Source organism: Chinchilla lanigera, unplaced genomic scaffold (assembly GCF_000276665.1).
Source record: "Chinchilla lanigera isolate Chin_1 unplaced genomic scaffold, ChiLan1.0 scaffold00027, whole genome shotgun sequence".
Classification (NCBI taxonomy): domain Eukaryota; kingdom Metazoa; phylum Chordata; class Mammalia; order Rodentia; family Chinchillidae; genus Chinchilla; species Chinchilla lanigera.
In genome coordinates this window covers 21,574,947-21,601,139 of record NW_004955428.1, presented here as the reverse complement: position 1 = coordinate 21,601,139, position 26,193 = coordinate 21,574,947, and the positions used below count along the sequence as shown (strand labels likewise).

At 39.9% G+C, this 26,193-nt stretch overlaps 1 protein-coding gene across 1 annotated transcript in view; it reads right to left on the bottom strand.

Moving 5' to 3' along the window:
* Positions 1-26,193, bottom strand: part of Prss12 (protease, serine, 12 (neurotrypsin, motopsin)) — a gene marked incomplete at its 5' end in the record, with an annotated part of 69,963 nt that extends 43,770 nt beyond the window's left edge. Inside the window, 2 exon segments of the mRNA XM_013515266.1 lie at positions 5,148-5,298; positions 25,661-26,193. Coding sequence (XP_013370720.1) covers positions 5,148-5,298; positions 25,661-26,120 — 611 coding nt within the window.

Genomic DNA, 26,193 nt, shown 5'->3' with positions numbered 1-26,193 from the left:
GCGCGGCGCTCCAAGGAGAAACAGAAGCTTTAAGAGGTGTGTCCTAGTGAGAAGCCTCAGGTCACTGGGGATGTGGCTTCAAGGGGACTTTATCTCCCCTTCCTCCCTATCTTCACCCTCTGGCTATGAGGTGAGCAACTCCCCCTGCAGCATGCAGCATTCTGTTTCACCACAGGCCCAAAAGTAAAGAGGCCAACTGACCCCGTGGTCAAACCTCCGGCCAAAATCAACCTGTCCTCTGTGAGTTCATTATCTGAAGTACTGTGTCACAGTCATTGGAAGCTGACTACCCTACTTGCGTGTATGGAGATATGTTTCCTTTTCATCATTTTTCCAGACATGAATCCTTTTATAGAAAGACAGCAACGTCCTAAGGCTTGAGAGAGAGGTTAACACTTCACCCAGGTGTGTGCTCAGCATTAATGATATTCCTGTGCTTCTTTCTCTGTCTTCTCTATGTGTCAGAGACTACTGCTGTCAAAATAGTCTTTGTGTAAGAAGTAGTTATACAAGTGAAAGCAGTATGTGTCTCTCATGAAAGAATTCTACATCACAGCATGAACTTTTAGAATAAATTTGATAAAGTGTAAATATACTTAACATTTGGTGTTGTTTAAATTTGATAGGCAATTATCTAAGCAACAAAGCCTTGCCTTTTCACAGAAATATATCAGTAATAAAAGAATTAGATGGTGATGCACATCTATAACTCCAGAATTCTGAAAGGCTGAGGCATGAGGAGCACAAGTTTGAGCCCAGACAGGGCAACTTAGCAGCTCAGCAAGACTCTGTCTTAAAAATAAAAAGGGAACTTGGCGTGTAGCACGGTACGAAGGCCCCTAGTTTAATCCCCAGTACCGCCAAAGGGAAAAGGAGAAAAAAGCCTTACAGCTTAAATTTAGAATAATGAAGCTGAGGATGTAGCTCAGAGGCACAAGCACCTGCCTGGCAAGAGCAAGGTCCTGAGTTCGATTCCCAGTACCAAAAAAAAAAAAAATAGTAGAATGATGAATAATTCTTACTGTGTCAGGTAATATTAACAAGCTATTACAATGTTCAAAGTTCTCTATATTTTTGGCAAAGCAATAGATTTCTTAGTAATTAACATGTAAATTAATTAGCATACCACTGAACATATACAACTGATAACTCTGTAAGTACAGATATATATTCATTCAAAATATAAAATTCATAGATACAGCTAAGTAAATAGAGATTCTGGATAGAGGACTGGTGTGTGATGATCTCACCACCAGTTTTCTTTGATTGTTTAATAACATCTTTTAAGCCCTTCGGGGGCCCAGTGCACCCGGCCGCGCAGGCACCCAGGAAGCAGCGTGGAGACACATGCCGGCCCTCGGGCCAGCCACCACCACGCAATCAAGAAATGCCGTGCCACAGAGAAGCACTGACACAATAGGCCCACCGGAGACATGTGTGAACCATCCTGACATGGAGAAACCTCTGGGAAAACATGCCACTCGGCGGGTTGCTCTTGGCCCTGCCCTTGAGAGCCAGAAAGGTCCGGAGTCAGTGGAGGAGCAGCTGATGAACAAGGACTCGGAGAACACGAGAATACCAATGCCCAATGACTCAGAGGTCGAGCTGACTGGGGACAGGAGAGCCATTCGAGACCTGGAAACCAGGAGGACCTTGCGCAACACCCGGGGAGCCCCCTGGAGGCCATTCTTCCCCTAACTGTACAGGCTGTGGTGGAGGAGCGAGTGGAGCTCCGGAGAGGTCTGCACCGAGACTTCACTGATTACATGGGTGCACAATATTCAGATTTTGAAGAACCTCCTTCATGGAGCAGGTATGTGTCTAGGTTACCTGCCTGGGACACTTCGCATGTGATGGTGCTGAGACTGACTAGGGGGCCAAGGACTTCATCCACATGTTCTTGCCACCTGTGTTGATGGTTGGGGAGAAACACTCAGTGGTTGTGGGATCCCAGTGTGCTGGGCGGCTAGACAGAACACCCCTCTGCTTTCTTAGACAAGAGGCATTGATAAAGCATACTGGATCCCAGGTCAGTAGTGGGGCAAACTATTCTTAAAGATAAGCTTATTACTCAGTCAGCCACAGATAGTAGAAAAAAGATATAAAAAATGGCTTTTGCTCCAGATAGCTCACTTGAGATGTTAGTAAGAATGCCTCCTCAGTATTTTATAGCCGTGAAGAGCAGGAGGCCAAGGAGAGAAAACAAAGAGACCAAGAAAAAATAGCTCTGTAAGTCTGATTCTCAGGGCCCCAAGAAGAACTCATCAATTACATTCATCTGCTACTGCTTCCAAAAGCCAGGCTACCTCAAGAGGGACTGCCCTAAGAAGCCCCCTGGGCCATGCCCTGACTGTAAAGGTGACCACTAGAGGTTGGACTACCTGCTGAAGCGAAGGCCCCAGAGCTCAGATCCCTCCTACCAGCTGGTCCAACAGGAATGAAGGGGCCCAGGGCATACTCTGCCTTCTCCCCTTGGCCAGACCGTTATCTTCAAGGAGGAGCCCTGCATAATCATGACTATAGAGGGAAAAGTAAACAGCCTATTGCTGGACACTGGTGCTAGTCTCTTGGTCCTTCTTTTCAATCCTGGCCTTCTTTCCAGCTGTCACACCTCAGTGAAAGGAGTCACTGATGAGGAGGTAATCTGCTATTTTTCACAATTCTTAGGCTGTAACTACTTGTTAGATCTTTCTTGCATATCTTTGTTTTCCTGAGAAACCACTTTGAAGATACCACCATGTATTACAGCAGCCATTGATAATTTTCTACCAATCTCTCCATAACTCTGTAAAGTTTCTATTGTTCCTATGCTATTTTGTAAATGGATGTATGTTTATTACTATGTGTTTTCAAAAACAACCATTGAAAATAGTCAATGATTATTTATTGATCACTCATGTATAGCTCTATTTGTTTTCCCTAAAAACCCCTTTAAGAAACCAAAGTATAGTACAACAACCTTTGATAATTTCCTACCATTTTTGTCTGTAACTCACTATTATTTGTCTATTTGTTTTCCTGAGAAACTATCTTGAAGATACCAATAGGTAAAATAACAACCATTGATATTGTCCTACCACTTTGTCTGTAATTTGGTAAATCTCCCTATTACTATGTTATCCTTCTTTTACTCTTTTAAATAAAAAAAAATAATAACATCTTTTAAATATAAGAGTCTCTAGACTCCCTAGACAGCCTCTGTATATTATATACTTACTACGTGTGTTAACTACTTCCTAGTCACTACACACTATAAATTAGAAAATACACTATAGATAAGAAAATTGTAAGAGATGTTCTGTAACTTTTCTTAATTCCAGAAGTCACATTCAAATCCAAGTTTTCCCGAGTCCAGTGCATGCTCATAATCTTAGCTACGCTGACTGCAACTCCTGGAAACTTCAATAAAACTTCTTTTGAAATAGAAACCTGGTCAGAATTGTCAAAATTTAGTCTGAAAAGATTGACAAGTAATGAGTTTCTCAAGATGAACTGATTGAAAGAACCCATCCAAAGAAGATCATCACACCAGTAATCAATACTACTTGTAATTATAGTAAAACCTCCTGATACAAGTTTTGCCATGTTTGCCCCTATTTCATGAGTGAAATAAAAATTAGCAATTAAATCCCAGAATTTGTTGCACAGGAAAAGTATCACTTCACAGTGAAGGATTTAGCTGATACAACTTCACCTATGTTCAATTTTTGTCTCACCAATGGGGAAAAAGCAATTCTATGACTCTGGAAAGATGAAAACATACCACCTATGATGATTTCTAGCCAAAATGCTTGCTTTGACCTAATCAAGCTTTTGGACCTAACTTCCAATTTTGGGAATTACAAGAACCATAGCAGTAAACTCAGTGATACCAAAAAAAAAGAATCAAGACAAATTCAAAAGATGGGACAGTCTCCAAGTGAGTTTAAGGCCAACCTCAACTGCATAGTGGAATCCTGCCTCAAAAAAAAAAAAAAAAAAGACATTTAAGGGACATAACATTCACATATAATGCATGGTCCTGGACAAAATTCTGCTTCAGACAAACCATCTGTCCAGAGCATTGTAGGCATAACTGTGAATATTTGAATATGCTGAAGAATTAGATGAAATTATGAAGGAGTACCAATCGTATTATTTGTTATGATAATTTGACATTGTAGGATGTGTTCTTATTTTTAAGGCATGTATACTTAAGTATTTAGAGACAAAATGTTAAAATATCTGTATTTTACTTTAAAATACACAAACATAAACACAGGCCTAAAAAAGAGGGGACAATTATAACTGCAAAAAACCTGAGTACAAACAATTCAAGGTTACAACTCATGTGCCAGTGTCAAGGAATGAAGGCGGCAGCATGGAAAGCAGCATCCACGCTGTCTCCATTGCGATGATCCTGAAACACTGTGATCATTTCAGATCTTCTTATTCCTCTCTTCTGTGATTTTGAACAAAGTGCTAACTGGAATGTTTTAAAAATTTAAAGCAACCTATTAACTTTAAAAAGATCCCTTAGTATAATTTAGAGGCACTTTTACGTTTATTATACTAACATTCAGCATCGGAGAAGAATTAGAATTAGGAGATGAGAAATTAATACATTTCTAACAATCACAGCTGAGACAATACGGAGTGCTGATTTCCATGCTGCTGTCATTACTGCACAGGCTTCATTTCCGTTCCCTACACAGAAATGACTTCCTTTGTATGTTACTAAGCCTTCTTTGGTCTAAACACCTATCTAACTAATAAGGAAGTAAATCCAAGAGTTTAGATGATATCTGGGAGACAGGAGTTAAACATCAGTTGCAAGCAAACAACCAGTGTTTCATGAAATGACTTTGAGTCACTGTAGTTGACAGTGCTGGCCATTAGCTGGCATAAAATGAAAGTTACTAGTGAAAAGTAAGGAAATCTTAGATCTTTAAGGACAAAAAATCACTCTAGTTCAGACACAAGCAGGTTAGATCTATAGAGTACTAGTGCTCTTCAGGGTGCCTACATCTTAGTACAAAGATCAAAGGTACCTTTTTCTCTCCCTTCACGGAAATGTGCAGTTTAAACAAACAGCACCTGCCTTTGGATATGGAAATAATAGATTCAAAAAATCTAACAAAGAAAAAACAAGAACAGCAAAAACAAACCTGAGGCCCAGCTGCCTGCAGATCACTTCTGCATCCGCGTCATCCCACTGGTCGTCGCAGATGGTCCCCCACTGGCCAGCATGGTAGAGCTCCACTCGACCTTCATGCACGCCGCGGCCACCAGCGAGGCGAATGACAGGCAATGATAGGCCTTGCAGTGTGAAAGTAAAAACAAGGTGAACATAGGTGTTTACATCCATCTGTAGAAAACTAGGTATATTCTGTTTTTCCCATTCTCAATTATATTCATTAAGCCACACTAGTTTTTTGGTACTGGGAATCGAACTCAGGACCTTGTGCTTGCCAAGCAAGGTGCTGTGCCACTCAGCTGTATCCCCAGCAAGCCACAGTAGTGATATGAACATGAACGTGTATATTTGACATATATCATGGTAATCTTGATCAATTCAATTGACTCTAGATTGAATTACACAATTAGCCTTTCACAGGAAATAGTCTACATTCACTTTTCCCCAACAACATCAAAAACCACAAAAGACACACTAAAAAGCTGCAGATTACTGGAATCATGTTTGATTTTTACGGTATTATGGTGAAGACATTTTATTTATAGCAACTTGAGCATTATCAACATGTAATTATTAGAAGTGGAACTTATGTTTATAACACACTTGTTTTCAGCACAGAATTATATACTTTTTCTAGAAATCAAGTCAAAATTACTATCTAATTCATTATAACTTGATGATAGCTATTGTAGTCAGGCCCTCCAATAAACGATATTGAGAGTTCATTTGGACATGAATCATATCATACTCATTTCCTCTGCCAAGACCCATCCCGGGTGGTTACATTCCCATTGTCTCCAGCCCCTGCCAATCTCGGGACTTCTCTGCCTCCTCTCCTCATCCCTTTCGCTCGGCTACAACCACAAGGTCCTCCTCTTCCACCCATCCCTAAAGTACTCCAAGTTCGTGGTCACCTCAGTCTTTGCCTTTGCTGCTCCTTTTGCTTGGAATAATGTCCCACAGATATCACATGGCTGTGTCCTTCTCATCATTCACGTATCATCTCTGAATGTCCCTTCCCCAGGAAACCTGCCCAACTGCCCAGGCATAGCCACTTCCTACTACATTATCCAGTGTGCTTCCTCACAGTATTTGCTTTGGTCAAAGTGGTCTTTTATTACATCAGTTGACAATGATACCTAACCTCAGCTAGAATGAGGACAGAGACACTGCCCTTCCTTCTGACCTTTGTATTTCAGGTCATGAACGTAATACCTATAGTGTTTATTCACTGATTGGATTGGTAAGTGATGCTAAAAATCCAGAAAATGTATTCCAAGCGAGGAAAATAATGTGCAGTGTCCAAGTACTCCACTGTGGTTTTTTCCATTTTTATTTTTTATTGGCGATGTTTGCCGTCCTCCTGGGGAGTTAGTCATGTGCATGACACTTCTCTATCCCTTATTCATCCCTTCCCCTCTCCACCACCATCTTCCCTCCATCTCTTGGTACACTTCCATTTTACAAAAGCTCTATCTCCCTACTTCCAATTATCCATCTTTTATTTTGCTCTTTACTTATATCTTGGGATTCTCATACAAGAGAAACCATGCAAGATTTAAGTCTGCATGCCTGGTTTATTTTGCTTAACATAATAGTCTCAAGGAACACCCATTTTCTTACAAATGACTCAAGTTTATCCTTCTTTATGGCACAGCAGTACTTCATCATCTATAAATACATTTTCTTTATCCACTCACCTATTGATGGACATATAAGCCACTTCTAAGATTTAGCTATTATGAATCATGCTGCTATAAATATTGGTAGGGGTATATGATTAACAAACAATATAGACATGTGTGATGTACAAGGCACTAGAATTGATACCCAGGGCACTCAAGAGGGTTCTAGACACAGCTTACCCATAAGAAGCTTACGGTCTCTGGGTATCAGCAATCCTAGCACTCAGTAGGCTGAGGCAAGAGGACCACGAATTCAAGGCCAGCCTGCACTACGATCAAGCTTAAGGACAACTTGGATCACACAGTTAGAGCTTGCCTCAAAAAAAAAGGAAGAAGCTGGGTGTAGTGGTACCTGCCTGGAATTCCTGCACCCAGGAGACTGAAGCAGGTTGATCTCTGTGAGTTCAAGGCCAACCTCTACTACATAGCAAGACCCTGTCTCAAAAAAAACAAAAACAAAACAAAAAAAAAGAACTTTGATGTTGCCCAAGAATATGGGCAAAATGAGTAAAGAAACCCCCCAAGTGATTCAGAAGCAAAGGAGCTGAGCAGAGTTGTGGGCAGTTAGGGGCCCTCCCTTGAAAGAGCGAGTCCAAAGGGACAGAGGGCTTGGGAAGCTAAAGATGGAGGAAGCGCGGTTCTCACAACACAATCAGTCTGAGCAAATCACGAAGCACAGAAAAGCACAAAATAGAACGTGTCTGGCAGTAAGGCAGTGAGTCCTTATCAGGAAGTGTATCTTTGCCAACTACTAATCATTTATCCATATGAAATACACTTCTAATTCTCCACACTATAAGTAGCTATCAGTAAATGGGATCTGGATAATCACACTTACATTAAAAGTGTGCTTGAGTTTTACAGCAAAAAGTCAATCAGTGGATATTTGCCAATGCATTCTGATATTAGTAATACAGTGTACTTGTATGTTATAATCTAAATAAACATAAATAATAATGAATAATCACAATTCTCACAAATTATGACATTTATTTATGATGTTTATTTTTTCCTTAAAAACCTGGAATTATACAACAATGATAAAAAATGCATGTGTTTCTTTAAGTCAACATATGCTATTTCTTTGGTGAGCTTAGGGAAAATAATAAATGAAAAAATTTAAGATGAAATTTGAAATCAGCTACTCTAGAGTCTTCATGACATACTGCCTCTCATTTTATAATTATGCTCCATTGTATTCTCAAATGTGTGAAGTTTATTTCCTGGTTGGATAAGTATTTGTCAAAATATAGAAAAACACACAAATAAAATTTGGCCGATAGCCTCGTCTTCTCAACAAACTCACAAGAACCATTTGAGAGAATTCAGTGAAACAGTTGGCTTGTGTTTTAGTTATAGATAAATAAAAATCCCCACATGTTTCCATTTAGCTTGCTGGTGTCCTCTACATCCAAAACTTGCACATGGTTTTATGACAAGACACCAAATTCCCAAAGTAAAGAAACTCAATGAAGATCAACCACTGTGCCCTGTGGGAGAGTCTGCACTCTCTGATTTCAGGTAAGTCATTTCATGTTCTCAACTAATCTACTATAAGAGGACCTCTTTTCACGATCACTTCTAAGTTATCAAAACCCCCTGCTTTATATGTCTACAAATGACCTCAAAATTATATTTATAAGCAGAATATAATAGATGAATAAATTATAGAGGGCAAGAGATTTTTTAAGAAGATAGAATGATAGAAAAAATAATTATTATCTACAAAATTTTACTTTATTATTTGAAAAATGTTACACATTTTATAAGTTAGGCTGAACACAGAGTAAAAGGAATTAGCTGCAAAAGCCGTGGATTATTGGGCCCAATTAATACCATCCTCAAAACAGCACTGCAGAACACGAACTAGACAAGGTAATCTTACCCAAAAGGTGGAGAACAGAAAGAAGAAACGGAGAAACTTAACAGGACGTCAGGAGTGAACAGGTTCCTCTCCCCTCCACAGACGACTGCAGCTCTCAGCGCACGCCCACACCATGCTCTTCCATTATTCCACTTCAAAGAAACGACTTACTCTGCACTTGGTCTCTCCTGTGCTCGAAGGTTTTTTAGTCCCTTCCCCAATAATTATACTCAAACAGGAACCACTGCCCTGCACTAGCAGTTAGCAATTCAAGTCCTGGGACATCCGGTCATGATACTGTCTCCAAGGAAAATGCAAAATGTGACACTGTAAGCATGTGATGACACATTAAAATGTACTGTTGCCCCTAAAATTCCGTGATCCACCCCAAAGGATAGGTGTTCCCTTCTCTACTTACACTCACATGAACATATACGTATCTGCGAACTGAAACCATACTAGCTGATCACCACATTCACAACATGGGGCTTGGGGGAAGCCTTATCTAAGCCAAGAATCCATTCTTTAAGAACTGTGCTACCTACAACCTGAAGAACCCCAATACCATGATTATACTGCATCACACAAAGAAAAAACATTTGTTTTAGTGACTGTATTTTACATAAAGATTCAAAATAATTTTCCATCTTGCCTCCATCATGATTTCTCCTTGCCAAAATAAGTTTCATATGTGATATATTATACAGTATATCATTAATATATCTACAGCCAAATTATATGAAAAGAAAATATGTTGAAATGAGATGCTATTTAAACATCAAGTCGAATTCAAAGAGTTAAATGCACTCATATTGGAGACTAGTTTGTGTCAAATATGAATCAGACTCATTTCTATATTTAAACTCGAAATGATTTAACTAAGATACTTTTATCATCTGGAATCATGTTTAAAACACAATGAAACCAAAACAAGACAATTTTTTTGTTTTACCATGGGAAAAGCTACACGTGACAGCAGCTACCATCTTTACAGGACACACCCCACCCTGCCAGATGTCTTTTTCACAAAGAAATATATTTTCCTCATCTCCTTGGCAACAGACATTGCTCTAATAAATAAGAATATGGCCCAGTCCAGAAAACACAGGGTTTGTTTTGCTATTTTTTCCACTCTGGAAATTCAGTAATTGATGATAGTTTTATCAAATGTAATCAAAACTTTTAATCAAAGCATTTGGATTTTTGAAAATAAAAGGAATCAGTAAACATGTCTATGGAAGGAAAGAAGAAAAAAAATACCAGATTGTGTTTCAAGGAGTTCAAAACAAACCAAAACTTGGATTGATTAAGCAGTCATTTTTTAAAATCAAACTTCAGTAGCAATTGGTATGCGCTTTTATCATCTGAGACTGAGTTAGAAGAAAGTGGACATGTTTTTTGAAACATGAAAAAGGGAATCTGGATGATTTTGTGCAACAAATGTGTCAAAAGACCTAGTGAGGCTTGGATTTGTGTCTGGACTCAGCTAAAAGTCATTCTGTGTTACACATCTCCCTTAGGCTACCTTCGTATGTGTAAAAGAAATGTTCAGATGATTGAAGATTGTTTCCAACATTCTGGTTTATCATTTTCAAACATATTATTTCTACATCTGAGTACAATAATACAAGGTAATTCATTTGCATTTTTAAAATCTTATATATAGCTGATCCAGCAAGATTTTAAAACTAATAATAACATACGGGGGGCTCTGCTTGTAGCTCATCTAATTCACAAACTTTTACAGGTAACCTCTAATCTGTACAAATTTACTTCTAAAGATATTCAACCTTTATATGGTTAACACAGTAATCCCTGAATTGTCTTCATGCTAAGGCTTCCATCAGCCAAACAGCAAACACTCAGGAATGTGTCTTCAAGACAATAAAGCTAGATCGCTTGGCTTTTATGGTACAATCCTTGTGTTTTAAAGAAGTTGGTTACTAAAAGACAATATAAGCAATCAGATGGGCTTATCGGAAGTTTGTGGGATGATAGTTTATATTCTTTCATCAATCAAAAGACTGGTCACCACACTATAATTATGCTAGTGTTCTTGTTTTTGTTCTCTTTATACTTTATGGGAAATTTCATTCTTTTAGGATTTTCAGGGGTAATAAAAGCACATGTGGGTATGTGCACAAAGGAAGACACTTGACACCGGCATCCAAATTAATTACCTCTCCTGGTCTTCAAAGGGAAAAGTATCAAATCAACCTTTTTTTTGTGATATGACCACCTGCCAATGGCTGTTTGAAGGACTAAGTATTCATTGATAAAATCAGCAATTAACATTTCCAAGCACCATAACACTTTATAGGCTCTGGCATTATTCCTTCTTTCATCCTGATTAATATCAAGTACTATTAATTTTAAGCTAGTATTTTACCCCTATTTGCTATTCTAATAGCATCAAAAGTCTGAACAAATCTTAGGCCTTCAAGGTTTGTCTTTACTGAGTATTTATTCTTTATCTTCCCAGTGGGAATGACAGGAGAAATCTGGCAGATTAAGGTTCCACCTCTTCATGTGTATCATCATATTAGCTATCACCACCCACTGACTATTAATCCAAAATATTTGGAAATTGCAAAGATATTTTTCAGTCTTTTAAACATGCATTTTTATAATAATGTTTTCCATGACAAGATATTTTTCATCTCCTCTTATGTTAAAGGCCAAGAAAAACATATGGTGTGTGCACTTAGAAAAAAATCAGACACAAAAACAGACCAAAAGAATCCTTTTATCCATAATGAAACTTTCTCCTCCAGCAAAAGCCCACAGCACAAGGCATAACGATGCTGGGACTAGAGGAATTCAGTATAAACCAACTCATTTTAAAGACCACACGTAGGGTCACGGGAGGGCCAGCCTCCAGCCAGCAGCTCCTCAGGAACTGCCACCGCCTGCAGGACCTGCGCAGTGCAGAGACACGAAGTCTGGGACTCCACCCCTTCCTTACCACCATGGGAGAAAAGCATGGCAGCAACTCCCCACACACACACTAAAAATGGAATTTGTGGAAAGCTAAAGGAAGAAAGTTAAAGCAAATGTCAGCCATCCAGACCTGCACAGGCTACTAAGAAATTACAATTTTCAGAGTCATATTATCCATTCCCTGGCCCTAAACAATTACTTTAGATGCTTTTAACTCGTACCCACTTAGCACTTTCCTATTTCCTAGTTCAGTAGGATTAGTACAGATATTCTTCATTTAATGACCTACCTATTTCTAGATTGTTCAGACGTAGGACTGAGGTATACTGTTCAGAACTACACCTCGCTGCTTGGACTTGTGACCAGTTTTTCTTTGTATAGTTGTGTACATTTTGTTGATAGACCTTCAATGTCATTTTTGGCACAGTACACCTTGTTTATACAGTACTGAAATTTTTGCTGGTTGTATAGTACAGGACTGTAGTTTTATGTTGTTACAAATTACATTACTGCATGTAAGAGCTGTACAAATAAAAGCCAAACCATCAAGTTGGAGTTTCCTTTGACCACTTCTTTGTTCTGAATATTGTAATGTGCATACCGTATACAATTCATTTAATGACCAATTAATTTAAACAGTCATAGGAACAGAAGTGGATCATTAAACAAGGAGTGTCTGTAACATGTGAAGTATATCTATGTGAGAGAAATCATTCCCTCCATCTAGCTCCCTGTCCTTGTAGCTCTTTTAAGAAAAATAAGAATGAGGAAAGTAATAAGGAAGGAAAATGTAAACTTTCCACAGAAATCATAAGTGCCCAGCAATATAGACACAGTTCATCCCTTAACAACAGGGATACACTTTAAGAAATGTATCACTTGGCAATTTTGTCATAGTGTAAAAGTAATAGAGTGTAAGTACATTAACCTCAATGATTGCCTACAGCGCACATAGGATTTATGGTATAATCTACTGCTCTTAGGCTATGAACCTGTATAGCATGTGTTATGGTTTAGAACTAGAATGTCCCCCTGGAGTCTTATATGTTCAGAGGTGGGGCTTTGGGAAGGTGATTGAATCATGGGGTCATTATACTCATCAGTGGATTCCACTCATAAATCCATAGCTGAATGTACTGTTAGGAGAGAGGGCCTGGTCAGAAAAGGCATGTCATTTGCAGTGTGACCTAGAAGAGTGTCTCCTTGCCCCCAGCTCCTCACTTTTCTCTTTGCTTTCTGGCCACCCTGGTTAAACAGCTCCCACCACGCCCTTCTACCTAGGAGCCAGGCATCTATAGACTGAGCCCACGGAAACCATAAGCCAAATAAAACCTCTCCTTTAAATTACACAGCACAGGAGTACATTACCAGACTGATTTGGTCAGACATACTCAAACTCACCCCAGCTGCATCTGATGACAACTAACTGCATCCGATCATTGCAGTGGCTACTATAGACTGTGCCCAAATTGTACTTACATGGACTTCCACTGAGCCTTCAAACTCATTTTTGTCACCATAAAGCTATACCGACTCAAAAACAGAAAGAAAAATCTCAGAGCCTTTCAGTATCACATAATCATTTGAACACACTGAGCCAGTCCTGAGTTAAAATGATCTTTACATGCAAGTGGTGTGAGATTATGTGGGACTGCTAACCCTCCAGTGTCCACAGTACAAGCCTCTTTCTTTCAGTGAGGATTTTAGCCTGCTCTGGTTGTTTATAATTAACGACTTACTATCGATGCTAATTACACTTTGTCTTTTTATCTAGGCAGAGTCTAATTATAATTTGTAAAGAGGGGGTCTGGGGATTTAGCTCAGTGGCACAGCACCTGCCTGGAAGCATGAGGTTGTGAGTTCGATTCCCGGTACCAGAAAAAAAATAACAATAATAATAATTAGTAAAGAGGGATACTGGAAGAATATGACTTGTTCCTCAAATATGAGATTACATTGCATAGTAAGTTCTTATCATGTGTGTGTTACCTTCAGGCCTCCCCATGAGGTCATCGATAAGCTAAAGGAGTTCAATATGCTTGCTGATAAAGCAGCTCATAAATTAGCTGTCATAGCTTCTTTCTATTTGATCTTCTTATCCACTAATAAAGAATTGCTGCTTTTTCCCAACTTTAACCTCAAGTGGTAGTCAAGAAAATTCTAAAGATTATGCCATAATTGCAAAAACAATGTTAATTTTGAAAACACTGCCTAGTGTTAATCTTAGGAAAATAGCCATTAGGTACTACGCTTTGGTATAAGTGAAGGTCTCTGGAAATTGGCCTTCTCTTCCATGACCACCCCCATGAAGCTGTTCCAAAGTCCACAGTTGGAATCATTCTTTTCAGGCTGTAAAAGTCAAAAGTTAAATCTCAAGTACCCCTGGCAAAGACATTAGGTCTTATCCTTTAAGTAGGACCAAGGCCCTATGTTGCTCTTCTTGTAGCAGAGCTGGGAGTGGAAACAGCAATTGGGACACTCAATCAGAGACTGATCCATGCTCAGACAACATCACAATTCCATGAAACTGGTAAAAATCACCTACAAGGGGCTTTATTTCATAGGCTACAAAATTAAGGAACACTGAGTACTACAAAAATGCTGATGTAATTTTGTATACTTCAAAGTTATTATGTATGGCTTTCTGATAATATTTCAAAGTATTATATTCACAAACTTCATCCATTCACTTCATTTGTACTGGGTTAGCCACCCACTGCTATTACTTTCCACATCATCACTCTTAAAAAATGTAAGCATTTAAGAAAAATATGTCATATTTTTCATAGCAAAAACAAAGTCCCATTTAATTCAGAAAAAGTCAAGATAAACGGAGGCAAACCCTGCACTGCTACATCTTGATTATCAGGAGAGAACACGGCACGGGTCATTCATATGACAGATCGTCTAAGAATCACTCATACCTTCTGAACCTTGTCATTCATGCTGAGCAAGGGGAGGCCCTCCCGAGCTCAGGGAAAAGTACAAACTGCAAGACTTTAAAAGAAATATGTGAATTTTAAAAACCACATAACTTCTTTTACAGAGGTTCATGTGTTACACATATCACAAATATGAGTAGTTTATTTCTTTTTTAACAAGCATCTCCAGCAGTTTATTTCAATCAAAGAATTCATTTGTTTGCCTCAACATTATTTGAAATAGCACTTAAATGAATATATTATCTCTACTACTTCTCCCAGCATAAGGGTTGAAGAAAGCTTTAGGAATGGAAACAAACTACAACTGTACCTGCACACATTAATAAGACTTAAAAGAGCAAAATAAAAAGCTATCAACAAGAAATAATGTACATTTATCATCTAAATGGCGGAAGTACATAGAGATGGGGAGAAAACACCAAGCAGGTGTGTGATACAACATGCAATGCTATAATATCAAAGACAGAGCTGGAAATAGTTTCCAAGTCAACTATCAGAGGCATCATCATTTCTCAAATGCTCCAAATGTGCTGTGAAAGCCTGGATTCATTTAGCTGTGTTGGCTATGCGGCAAGAAATGTGGAATGCTTATCCAATTTTGCTTTAACAAATGAATACAAATATTTGTAATTCTGAAAAGGCAATTTGCATGTAAATGACTAATGAATTCTCTGTCAGATTTCACTCCAGGACCACCAGCCCCAACACACACACACTGCCCTGGCAGTGCCTCTCTGCATAGTAGATTATCATTCGTGAGTGCCATAAAAATTTCTAAGTGTTCTGAAAAATCCACCTGTTAGGCAGGTTTAGACATTATCAGGCTTGAGGGACAAAGGAGATCCTAAATAGTGTGCTTTACCAGGTACAGTTAAATGAAGAAACACAGACTTCAGTGTATTAGATATCTACAATAATTTGTTAGGACTTAGACCCAAAACAACCCCATGGAGCACAGTGACATTTTACAGTTGTACATTGTGCACATCAATTACAATACAGAACCATTTCTAGAGCAAGACACACAGCACGCCTGGCTGCCATAATCTGTGATCCAATGTTATCTCAAAGGGAAACATTCTTTAAAGAACCTCCTGTCTTGGGCTGAGACTTGATTTAGACTTTCTTTTGTAAGTTTCTTACATGTTAAGCCCCCTTGAGGGATAATGACCATCTGAAGAAAATAAGAAAGATATTTTGCAATTCCAAAACAGCTGCTGAGAAAAATACAATAAGCACATACATCATGTAGAACAATGATAATTATTATAGTTCCCTGAACCCTAGTGAGGCAGGAGATTGAGGCGTGGACAGCAGGCTGGGGAAGTGAGTGTGACCTGTCAATGACAGAGACCCAGGACATGCATACAGAAAGTTATAAACCCTGCACTTGGGAGCAATGCCAAAGTGCTATCTTCAATTCTTCCAAGAACTCATGTGGGTTTTTGACAGATGGGCCTAGATCTGATGTCGGTCTGGGGTGGTGGGGAGAGATACAAAAGACAGATGCCACTAAGCTGGTGGCCACTGTAAGCTTCCTCAGTGGCCTGTTCTTACTCTATAGAGCAACTTCTTTTCTACCTTTAATTGGCCCACACTCACACTGCACAGTGTTTTTCTTTTCCTACCTTTAATACCTTTAATAAACGTAAAATCTTGCTATGTGTTTGCTTTTCTTGACCAATATTTTTGCTCAGAACAGCAAGGAGGAATCTCTAGAAGGACCTAGAAGGAATCTCTAGAAGTCCCTAGCACCCCAGAACCTCCTTAAAACTAGGAATGACTCTCTTATGCATAAAAAGGTATTCAAACTTGCACTTGGTACAGATGCCTATGTTGCACTACCCAGCTGCTTGCTTGAAGGTGTAAATCTCTTTACATCTGCATTACAATACGGTCTGCTTGCCAGGCATGGTGGTGCACACCTGTAATCCCAACCCTCAGGCGAGGCTGAGGCAGATGGATCATAAGTTTGAGCCTGGCCTGGGCAACTTAGTGACTTAGCAAGATCTTGTCTCAAAATAAAATTGAAACAACATGTGGGGATGTAGCTGAGTCCGAAGGCCCTGAGTTCAATCCCCAGTACCACCAAAAGAAAAAGAAAAAAAAACTCTGGCTATGACTTGTACAGAGTCACCTATGTGTCTTGACTGAATTATGTCATCATAAAAAGCACAAAGGACCGAGGAACAAGGGCTAACTTCTCTTGGAACAAGGATCCAGATTCTCATTGATACATCTACTTAGGTTTCAGGGCATTTTTCAATGACATATAATTCTATAAAATTCTCAATTCTTCTACTGATAATTTGAAACACCTTGTTTACAAATCAATGTAATAATATGCTCTAAAGGTTTAAACACACAAATAGCTAGTGATTTGTTCTTGCTGCATTTATTGTCTTAGAATGGCTGAGTGGCTGAGATCTTCAGTATGGTAACTCATTTCCCTCCATTTATAGATAAAAACCCTTGAACCAGAGCAGCTGCACAGGTGCAAGGCCATGGCCAACTATCCCCTCAGTCCTTGTCTTTCTGCTAAATCCCTGCTTCCAAATCTAAGCAAAGATTCTACAATACAGCAAGCACCTTCTAAGATCTCAGGTATTGCTACAGACATTCCTCAGTTAAAGACTAAGTTCCATCCAAGACTAGTTCATTAAGCGAACTGGTCACTAAGTAAGGAATTGTATGTAATTTGTAAATTACAATGTTCAGAACAAAGAAATGATCAAAGGAAGCACCAACTTGATGATTTTGCTTTTATTTGAATAACTCTTACATGCAGTAATGTAATGTATAACCACACAGAACTACAGTAGTGTACTGTACAGTACAATCAGCAAAAATTATAGTACTATTTAAACAAAGTATAGTGTATAAAAAAGACATCAAGGGTCTATAAACAAGATGTACAGCACTTTACAGAAAAGATCATAAGGTCAGCAGTGGCTCATTAGTCTAAACAGTCATTAAAAATGGGTAAGTCATTGAACGAGAAATATCTGTACATGCATTCTATCATGTTGGCATTCATAATTCTACTTGAACTATTTCAACGAATCTCCCAAATGTTATATGAGAGTAAACCAGGCAGGCAGGAACATAACACAGCTCCTAGGGTCTCTGTCCACAGCAGAGAAGGGCAGCATTTGAGGCATACTCCAGTGGAGGCTAATTTGTGCCGTGAGCCTCACAAATTTGTAAAGACTACAAAAGTACAGGTAATGGGGATGTAACACATAATAGAATGCTTGCCTAGCATGGAGGAGGGCCAGCATAGTGGCACAGGGTGGGGGCAGACACGGGACACAACATAGCATTAAAGAAACCACAAAGGGGCTGGGGATATAGCTCAGTGGCACAAGGGCCTGCCTGGCAAGCGCAAGATCCTGAGTTCGATTTCTGGTACCAAAACAAAAAAAAGAAACCACAAAGTTCAGAGACCCATCTGTGTAGTTTCCTTCATGCTGCAGCATAAACCCTACCAAACCTTCTTAGAGTAGAGGGAAGGCGGGGCAGGGAGAGGGGAAAGAGAGAAAGGGAGGGAGAAAAAGGTTCAAAGCTAGGTAAACTAATTTCCGTTGCCTACTTGCACATAAATTGCAGACCAAATTCTTTGGCAAACATCACTTACTCGCCACAGTCTTTTATTATGAAGAATGACCTTTTCTTCTACTCTCCTGCTCTGGCCGAGCCTTCTGTGATACTCCTCAGAGTGGTAGCTGATGTCTCTGGGCCAGGCCATGAAGTCTCTCAAATGCCAATTGGATGAAAATTACTCTATTGTAAATATTTCTATATCAAAATTTTGTTAATAATAAAAGTTTGAAGTCTCAAACAGAGGTTTGAGGAGCACACACAGGCCAGATCAGTAATGGAAGACTGTCGGTAACTGGAAAGGTTGTGCATGATGGTGGTCAAAGACAAGAGCCCCAGAGGTCATGAAATGAATTGTGACAAAAAAGAAAAGTCAACTCACTGCTGGTATTACAACTCGTTCACAGCAAAATGTTCAAATACAGCAGTGCTTGGATTTCTGCTTTCTTAATCCCTTGGCAAAAATATTACACTTATTGTCATTTTAAACTGATCAGTTCTTTTTCTTCTGTATTGATTCACCACCAGCTTTACAAAGAAAGGAAAATATAGAAGACCTGCATTAGAAAAATTACTTATGGCTTGGGTGTGGTAGCACACGTAAATTAAGACCTAAAAAAAATTAGGAAAGGAAAAAAATGGTCAGCTACCTTTGTTCTCGAAATTCAGCTCTTTCCAAAGTAAAGACATGCCAATGAAAAGATAGACCTAATTAATTAAATGAAAATGCACTTTTTTTGGTACCAGGAGTCAAACTCAGAACTTTGTACTTGTCAGGCAGGCATTTGTGCCACTGAGCTATATCAACAACCTGAAAATGCACTTATAAAAGAGCATACATTCATTTCAAGAGAAAAAAAAACAGCAAAAACAAAAACTAAACCCAGCAGTTTTCTGAATAGTAATAAGCATCCTAAAACCTTTTAAAAATCAAAGTTTGATAAAGAAAAAAGAAGTTCATGTTATAACACAAATCTTTTCTCACCTCTTAACTTGAACTTCACAGGTGCACAAAGCAGTTTTAGTCACAGCTACTGTTCTGAGGGAGTAGAAAGAAGTACACTAGCAAAATTGAGCTATTGCTCAGATTCCTGACAAAACGTCTGTAAAGCTGTGAAGGTGCTGTGCATGGTGGCACATACTTGAAATTCCATCTAATTGAGAGGCTGAGGCAGGCAGATTGCAAGTGCAAGGCCAGCCTGGAAAACTTAGAAAGATTCTGTCTTAAAATTAAAAATTTTTAAAAGAGCTAGGGGTGTAGCTCCATGGTAGTGTTTGTCTAGTATGTGCAAGGCTCTGGATTCAATCCCCAACATCATCATCAAAAAAAAAAAAAAGAAAAAGAAAAAGGAAGAAAGAAAAGAAACAGAACAACATCAACAGCAAACACCTGTGAGTAATATAATAATTTCAACTTATGAAACACTCAACAGAATTTAAAAAGTTATTACACATGGGACAATTTAGAGCATATATCTGACACTAGATTACTGCTATATCTTATACTAAATGCAAAAGTGGGAGAAAAAATACTAAATAACCATTTCCTCTCATGATTACAAAAAAATCAAAGTATCTGATAAAACTAAATTGAGGGGCTGTTAGTTGAATTTTCGAGTATAGAAAAAGGTAGAAGGTTAACTTTGAACTTATTTTCTTTCTCCACTGTACCGATGGTGCTAAAGCATACAATTATTATCCACAATTATACTGGCCCATAACTTAAATGTTTTAGCACTATGAAGTAGTAGATTTACCTCAAATCATCCCATGTTAAAATGAAATCAAATTATCTTCTACCATACAGGACATTCCCCTGAACCAATATCCAACTGAACTACATTTGCCTCCATTACTTCACATCTATAGTTTATTTTAATTGTTCACTTATTATTCAATGCTAAGAAAAAAGTCTGAACTAGTCCAGTTTAAAACAAGAGCATCCTATGACTAAGCAGTTCTACCAGTTTATGCCGGGGGGTGTAGCTGAGCACAGCACCTGCCTGGCAAGCACAAGGCCCTGAGTCTGATTCCCAGTACCAAAGAAATCTACCAGTTTACATTGTGCTAATTAAAAATGTATAACTCTTGTAAATTATTCCTTTGTAAGGAATGGGGACTTAGCTCAGCAGCACAGCACCTGCCTGGCAAGCACGAGGTCATGAGTTTGATGCCCGGTACCAGAAAAAAACCAAAAAACAAAAACAAACAAAACAAAAAACAAAACAAAAAAAAAAATAAATGATTCCTCCATTTAAAACATTACGTGATATCATAGAAGGGAGAATTTCTATCCACAATTAAATTATGGGTTACTAAAAATATATACATATAACCCTAGCAGAAACTTTCACAAATTGTGTGTTCATGAACCATCTACATATAAACCAAAAAGGTGGCATTACTTTTTTATTATACAACTGTTATATTCCTAACCTGAGGGTTAGGAATATAGCTCAGCGGCACAGTGCCTGCCTGGCAAGTGCAAGGTCCTGAGTTCAATTCCCAGTACCAAAAATAAAAATAAAGAATAAAACTGAATACTTCTCATCTGTCTCCCAGAGCACGTACCACAGGAGAGGCAATGAAAATGCTAATTATTTCGCTGACCCCTTCACCAGAGTGATTCCTTATTTACCTTGGTAAACACTGCACTTAATGCAACAAATATTCAGTGAATGAATAAAATTTATCCTTGCCCCTTTATAAGCATCAGTATTTCCCACTCTTTATATCCCCTTTAGTAATTCTAATAAAAATTATTCAGGATGAATGTGCATATGTGACTAGTAGGAAAAACAATCTCATTATTTTACAGGTCTGCATAGCATAAAATTTTATTAATATTGTGCCAATTGGCAGGACGAAGGGGGAGAGAGAGAAAAAGACGCTGTTCTGGAGAAGTAAAATGTTAAAGAAACAAAAGTCAGCACTGCTGCCTTTCTTACATTACTGTGTTAACCATGTAGGAAGCAGTTTAAACCATTGTTCATAAATGCATAACTAAGCATCTGGTTACTATGCAGACTGAAAAGAGGCATTTCAGAAGGCCTCTTTCCCTTCAAGCTCACTTAGAAAGACAATTTTTTAAACTAGAGTTAAATCAGTTTTACTTAACAACTAAACTAACTTTGGTATTCTCCACAATTATAGAATTGTTCATTTCAGAAATACATTTTGCAGACAGCATCGTAAAACAAGAAAATATGCTCTATCAATCAAGCCAGCGTCCAAATGTTATTCATCTAGATGTGGGGTAGCTTTCAGTTACCTTTTTAATTAATGTTCACCTCAGCAGACGGACATCAAAGTGGACAGCCTACTAAATAGCAGCACTCAGCCCACATGTTCATCATCTCTATTTGAATTAAGAGATTTGAGATGGAAAGGACCTGGCAAGCACGAGGTTCTGAGTTCAATTCTCGGTTCCAAAAAGACAGAAAGAGATTGGAGATGGATAGGTAAAAATAAGCAGATGAGCATGACATGACAAAAAGCCAGATCTGTGCAACATCCTGTCACGGGTTGGACCTTAAATGTTCCCCTAAGGCCCACATACTAAAGACTTGCTTACCTGTGGTGCTACGGGGAGGTGGCAGAACCTTTGGTGCAGGTGAGGTCTAGAGGAAGAAGTTAGGTCACGGTTGGGAGTGATGCCCTTGAAGAAGATATTGGGACCCTAGCTCTTTGCTCTTTCTCTCTTTGCTTCTTTGCTGCCATGAGGTAAGCAGCTTTGCTCTATCACTGTCTTGATGTCGTCTCAGCACAGGCCCAGGATTGATGCAGTCAAGAGACCATGGACTGAAACCTCTGAAACCATGAGCCAAAATAAATGGTCCCCCTTTTACACTGGTTATTTAGGTATTTTGTCACAGCCGTAAACAGCTGACTAGCACACACTTTCTTTCTGGCAAACTCTCAAGTTTTATCATTTTCCTACCTCCATTACTCATCAAGCATTAGCCACCTAAGGCTGAATTCACTTGGTTGTTTGTAAAAAGGGGGAGTTCCTATCACTGTGCCAAGTAAGTTGCCCCATCTGACATGTCACCTTCACCCTGGAAAAGTTACTGCCCTTCGTATGCAGGAAGTACTGATGTATTATAAAGAATTGCTGGGGGAAACCAGTAAATTGTCTGTCAGTGCTTCCTGTAGAGATGGCTCACATTTAGTTAATGCTCATATTCTAGTAAACTAAGCTATTATTATGTCACATTGGTGAAATAAACACCAGTGGGTGCCATTTTTTAGGCTACAAAAAAATCTTGCCATTGGCATATTTATGCCTGCTCCTAAGCCAACAGGGTGAAGTCACAGAATGTTATCCTCAGACCAGCTCATCACCCACCAGTATACATTCTAGGAAGGTTGTCATGGCTTCCCATGGGGTTTCCATGACTATGAAAGAGCTTTCCACATTCAAATTACCTTCCCTTCCCCTTAGAAATGTATATTCCATTTCTAATCCAGATAGGGGAACTACTCAAGGCTTTAGGCTAGAGCCTAGGAACGTGGATTTCAACAAGTTCCCAAGTGACTCTAATACTCATGATAAGAACAGATGCCCTGAGCTGACTTAGAGTATTTCAATCCACAGAATGATTCTTTTTCGTGTGTGTGTGTGTGTGTGTGTGTGTGTGTGTGTGTGTCGGCAATCGAACTCAGGACCTTGCACTTGCTAGGCAGGCTCTTGTGCCACTGAGCTATATCCTCAGCCCCAACAGAATGATTCTCTAGTATTATATGCAAGTTTCCTAAAGCTGGAGCCCAGGCATCACCTTTCATGCTCTCTGACATGTCAGCCCCTGAAACTTCAATGCCCTGCCCAGCTCAGCTGAAACCCCACCCTGCCCTTCAGGTTGGCTTCAACCAACTCTCCACCATGGAAGCTCCAACTTCCTCATTTCTCTGGATGCAGTTAGAAACTTGACTCCAACCACCAGTTTACTTTTTAAAGGAAGGATCACATTACCATACATTGTTCCTTTCTTTTGCCCTGATTTTCTATAAAGAAAAAAAAAGCTAATTTTTCAAGTATAAGAGACTGGAAATAATGTTCATTGTACTAAACATAATTCCCTTTTTCTCTTCCTCTTAGACTAGTCCCTGAGCTACCAAATGAGGGCTATTACACAACAGAGATCTTTCTCCATGGTATATAAGAAAAGAAACGGAGCAAAATTAGCTGTGAGGTAAAAACACACAGACTGTCTCCTGCAGCACTGGTAAAATGCTTTTGGAATCTTCAACAGTAAGTTTTAGGAACTGTTTATGAGAATTATGTTTTAAAAAACATAAAATGTTTCATCCAGCATCCACCACAGAGCAAATGCTCCACGAGTCCTTATCATTAGACAAAGTTGTTTTGTACACATCCCCAAAGCTGGAAAAGTTCTTTCAAGTAATCTGTTCAAAACTGCTTTTCTACAAAAGAGAAAAACCAAAGCTCTAAGAGTTAAGAGTCTTATCCAAAGCCAGAAGAGCACCAATGTTTTTAAAAGCACAATTCAATATTCTTTGGCCACTCCATAACACCTTTGACATGTAGGTATTAGACATGTAGGAAGAGGAAAGCTACAAGGCTCATGATACAGGCCAGTCATCTCAGAGGTACGCTTCATAGCTAACCAGACCAACAGGAGTAAATGCAGATGGGAAGCTTTGGGCTACCAAGACTGAGCCTGTTATAGGAAGTCAGTAATCACATAGCCAATTACTTCTCTCTTTCTGTGGTGGGGGAGAGCATTTATGTTCTTCTTGGGCAGTTTCTTTTGTTTCTCTTTTATTCAATCACCTTACACACAACTATGATGCAATATTTCGGGTTTTCTCTGATGAGAATAACCTATGAACATAAAGGCACTGAACAGATTTAAATTTCTGGCTATCTCAGGTGGGTTGGCTAGTAGAGAATCCAAGGATAAGCTACTCTCTCTGTTAGACATATTAACTGATTTCCACATATTAACTGATTTCTGTTATGTGTATGAAAAAGAGCAATTGATCACTATAATTTTTAAAATTTTGAAGCCCCTTTTAAAGTATATTTTTATACAATTCCTATACATGCATTGCTTAATGATTCTCCACCTTTACCTATTTATAAAACAGAGAAAAACTAGAAGATAACATTGTCAGCGTTTGCTATACATGAGACTTTACTACAAATAATTTTCTTAGAGTAAATAATAAGCCAATGCTAGGGCTCTTTGCTTAATAGCGCCTCAAATTTTTTATAGCCACATTGGCATTCCGTCCATGAAATAGGAGTACAGAGATGACTTCATTCTCTAGGATGAAGGATAATTGACCTTAACCTTCCTATCACTTTCTTTTAACTCAAAGCACTAATGCAATTGAAGGCACAGATAAATAATATCTCTGTAGGAAAAGAATGACGGTATGAAAGCCTGCCTCCAAATTACCCCCAAAAGCACAGTACAATATGTTTCAGGGTTCCAATTCATTAAGTTCCTGTTCCACAGCTTGGATGGAAAGCTACCACTATATTTTTTTTAAAGAAATTCAAACTCTGGTGGAGATAGGGCTTTTCTTCTCTATTTTAGGTGGGGGGGAAAGCCCAATACTACACAAAACCCTAACAATTACAAACGAGGCATTGTTTAGAGCAGATTGTTCATTTACACTGTATTTATTAGTGATGCTTTTATTACCGTGAAACTAAAACATCTCAGCAACTTCCTCGTTGCCAACTAACTCTGATTTGCCACAAATGACATATGCAGGTGATCAGCAGCACTACTGGAAACCTCATTTGACTTTGTCAAGGAGCTTTTTCACTAAGACAATTGCTATGCTCATCTCTTGCCCGTTTTTTTTTTCGTTCCTTCACGGATGATATTCACCACGCTGTGTCCGGGTGTGAACTTCTTTGTAGTTTGGCCTGGGAATTTTGCCATACTTTTTCAAATACAGATCAATGGTGGGACACGGCAAAAGTTTTACCACATTTTTCCAAATCGGGGTCTACACATAGGAGCCTGCAGACTGTCATGTTAGATTCAAATGTTTCCCTTTCCAAACCGAATGATTAGTAACGTTATCTCCGCCTTTGCTTCGTCTCTTTTAGGTAACTACAGCACCTCCCAGGAGGCAAGGTGATCGGGAGACCTTACAGCCAGCACGCACACTTCCACCCTAGGCATCTGCACACTCAGGAGTGCTTGACGCTTACACATACACACACACACGCACACCCTCCCCCCACACACACCAGAAAACACGAAGTTCGCAGGAAGCCCGAGCTCTCAACTTTGCATAGAAATCGTTCCCTCTGCCAACCTTCACACAAAGCACACCTTGCCAGTCTAAACTTATGCACTAATGTACTTTACTGGCAACTCCGCAGTAGCCACCGTCACACTCCACAAGACAAACCCGCAGCGGCCGCCACCCGTGCCCTCCGCGCGTCCCGGCTGTCGCACCCACTCACCGCGTGTGCAGGCGCAGTAGCCCCAGTCCACCTGGCCCCGGGCGTCCGCGTAGAAGCACCAGGGTCTGCTCGCGCCGTCCGGGCTCCAGCAGAAGTTGTGTCGCTGCCCTCGCAGCTGAGCCCAGCCCGCCGGCGGCGACCGCTCCAGGAAGGGCGGCACCTCCGCCCAGCGCAGGCACGGGGTGCCCAGCTCCGTGGCGTTGGCCGCGCGCTGCCCGGAGAAGCAGCCCCCGGGGTGCGGCCGCAGCGCGTGTCCAGCCTGGAGCGCGTGAGGGCGCAGGGCGGGGGCCGCCCGCCGGGGACACGGGGGCGACGGAGGCGTCCGGGCGGGGTACTGGGCACCCGCAGGGGGCGAGTGGCGGTGGCGGAGGCACGGCGGGTGACTGAGGCTCGGGTCGACGCTGACCACTTCAGGGAGCGCCCCCAGCATCAGCGCCAGCCAGCAGCGCGCGAGCGTCATGGTGCCAGCGCCGCGGGGTCCGGGCCATGCCCCAGCCCGGGTGCGGAGCGAGGCGGGAGGGCGGGGCGGGCGC